Genomic DNA, 2,500 nt, shown 5'->3' with positions numbered 1-2,500 from the left:
TTGTTTGATGACACAGTTTATATATATATATATATATATATATATATATATATATATATATATATATATATATATATATATATATATATATATATATATATATATATATTGCTACTACCTTTTTCTATATTATAATTATTATTTATTTATTCATTTATTTATCTATTTATTTATGTAAGCTTATCTATTATTTATTCGCCCCTTTTTTTTCTTCTTTTTTTTTCTCAAGGCCTGACTAAGCGCGTTGGGTTACGCTGCTGGTCAGGCATCTGCTTGGCAGATGTGGTGTAGCGTATATGGTTTTGTCTGAACGCAGTGACGCCTCCTTGAGCTACTGAAACTGAAACTGAAACTGATGACACAGCGTGGTCCAGCTGGTCGGGTTAAAATCAGTTCGTTGATCTAGTTGTCTTGGCCTGTTGTGCAAACGAGTAGGGTTGCGTGAACAGACCACAGATAGAAAGAAAAGAGATGGTTGGACAATATCCCACAATAGACAGGCTTTAGACTGAACGATGCCTTGGAAGAATACATGAACAGGCAGAAATGGTGATAAGTTGTTGCTGGGTCATAAGTGGTGCTCCTACGATTGGAAAGTATTGAATAGAAGAAGAAGAAGAAGAAGAAGAAGAAGAAGAAACCATCAAGACTCATCGTTGGGAACCTAGCCGACATGTACACTGCAAGAAGATGATTTGTAATCGATTATTCATTCACTGATTGAATGATTCGATTGATCGATTAGTGTATTTGCGAACTTTTCAGATGGTCTGAAACAGCCGTCAACGTTTGAGCAAAAGCATTATTATCAACATAGTAGCACACATGAAGACATTGACCATATGAGTGATTAGATTGACCTTTCCCTTACCAATTCCCTTCCACGCGCACCCCTACAACGTTCCCCCAACACACACACACGCCCATCCTTACTCACCTTGCTCCATGTACGTCCCGTAGATGAGCCACAGTGACATCAGCACCACTAGCCTCCTACAACTTCCTCAGCCACATCCCCACAGCACGCTACATTCTACCCCCATCACTCTAACATCCGCCAGCCCCCATTCCGTATCCACCCCTCTCAACTCACCACTCACCCTCACTCACTTTGCGTCCATTATCCTGTCCGTCCAAGTTTCTGGCGAGGAAGAGAGAGACCCTCCCCAAACCTTCCTCCCCACATCCCTGCCCCCTCCACCAACTTCCCCCCCCCCTCCGTCTCAATCCTTAACTCCCTCCCCCTAGCAACCCTTATCCTCACCTTGCTCCATGTACAACCCGAAGACCCAAGCCTGCCCAAAACCTATAAATTATTCTCCTGTCCAGGATTCTGGCGGGGAGGAAGACCCTTCCCAACCTTCCTCCTCAACCCTGCCCCCTTCACCAACGCCTTCCTCCATCTCGTTCCCCCACCCCGCACCCCTTATCCTCACCTTGGTCCATGTACGACTCGAAAAGCCCAGCCTTCTTAAAACCTCCAGTCCCCTGTCCAGGTTTCTGGCGGGGAGAAGAGAGAGACCCTCCGCAACCTTCCTCTCCCCAACCCTGTCCCCGTCCACCGACCCGCTCTTCCCTCTCAATACCTACCAAGCCACCCACCCACCAACCCATTCTCACTCACCTTGCCCTATGTACGACCCGTAGATGAGCCACGCGGAGCCCAGCACCCCCAGCCTCCGGTCCCCGTGCATGCTCCTGGCTCAGAAGGGAGACACCCTCCCTACCCTTCCTCTCGTCAACCCTGTCCCCCTCCACCAACCCGCTCTTCCCACCAACCCATTCTCACCCACCTTGCTCCATGTAAGACCCGTAGATGAGCCACACGGAGCCCAACATCCCGAGCCTCCGGTCGCCGTCCAGGTTCCTGGCGGAGAAGGGGGACACCCTCTCCATGGCGCACAGGGCGGCGCTGACCAGCAGGACTGATCCCGCCACGGCGGCCCACACCTGCGGGGTGAGAGGCGTGAACATCTTGAACATGTTGTGGGCCTCCGAGTTGGGCCGCTTCGTCAGGATGCCCACCCCGTCCTCCATGAAAGGCTTGGTGAAGTCGATGACATCCTCCCGGATGGAGGTGATGGTGAAGGGGCCGATGCCGAAGTCCACTTCCTGTGTGGGGTTCAAGGGTTCAAGGGGTTGTTGCTCAAGGGGTTGTTCAAGGTTCAGTTCCGGTTTCGTTTTTTCAAGGGTGTGTGTGTGTGTGTGTGTGTGTGTGTGTGTGTGTGTGAATAGTATAGAATAGAATAGAATAGATACGATTGTTATGAAACCTTAAAGTTTATAAGAAACAAATACAATGGTAAATGAATGAATAGATACACTATTGATCAATCAATTAACGTAACAAATTGGAACAGCATTCATAAACAAATATTCATAATCGTGTTTGTATATATTCATCACCTGTTAGCATCAACTGACTCTGTGTGTGTGTGTGTGTGTGTGTGTGTGTGTGTGTGTGTGTGTGTGTGTGTGTGTGTGAAAGCGTTGCGAGGAC

The 2,500-nt window shown here is 48.0% G+C and overlaps 1 protein-coding gene across 1 annotated transcript in view; it reads right to left on the bottom strand.

The window, feature by feature from the left end:
- LOC143283995 (uncharacterized) overlaps nt 1–2,500 on the bottom strand; it is a 45,891-nt gene that overhangs the window by 6,902 nt on the left and 36,489 nt on the right. Inside the window, exon 10 of the mRNA XM_076590554.1 lies at nt 1,794–2,112. Coding sequence (XP_076446669.1) covers nt 1,794–2,112 — 319 coding nt within the window. The remainder of the gene's footprint in view (nt 1–1,793; nt 2,113–2,500) is intronic.

Source organism: Babylonia areolata, chromosome 1 (assembly GCF_041734735.1).
Source record: "Babylonia areolata isolate BAREFJ2019XMU chromosome 1, ASM4173473v1, whole genome shotgun sequence".
Lineage (NCBI taxonomy): Eukaryota > Metazoa > Mollusca > Gastropoda > Neogastropoda > Buccinidae > Babylonia > Babylonia areolata.
This window is presented reverse-complemented; position numbering and strand designations above follow the sequence as displayed.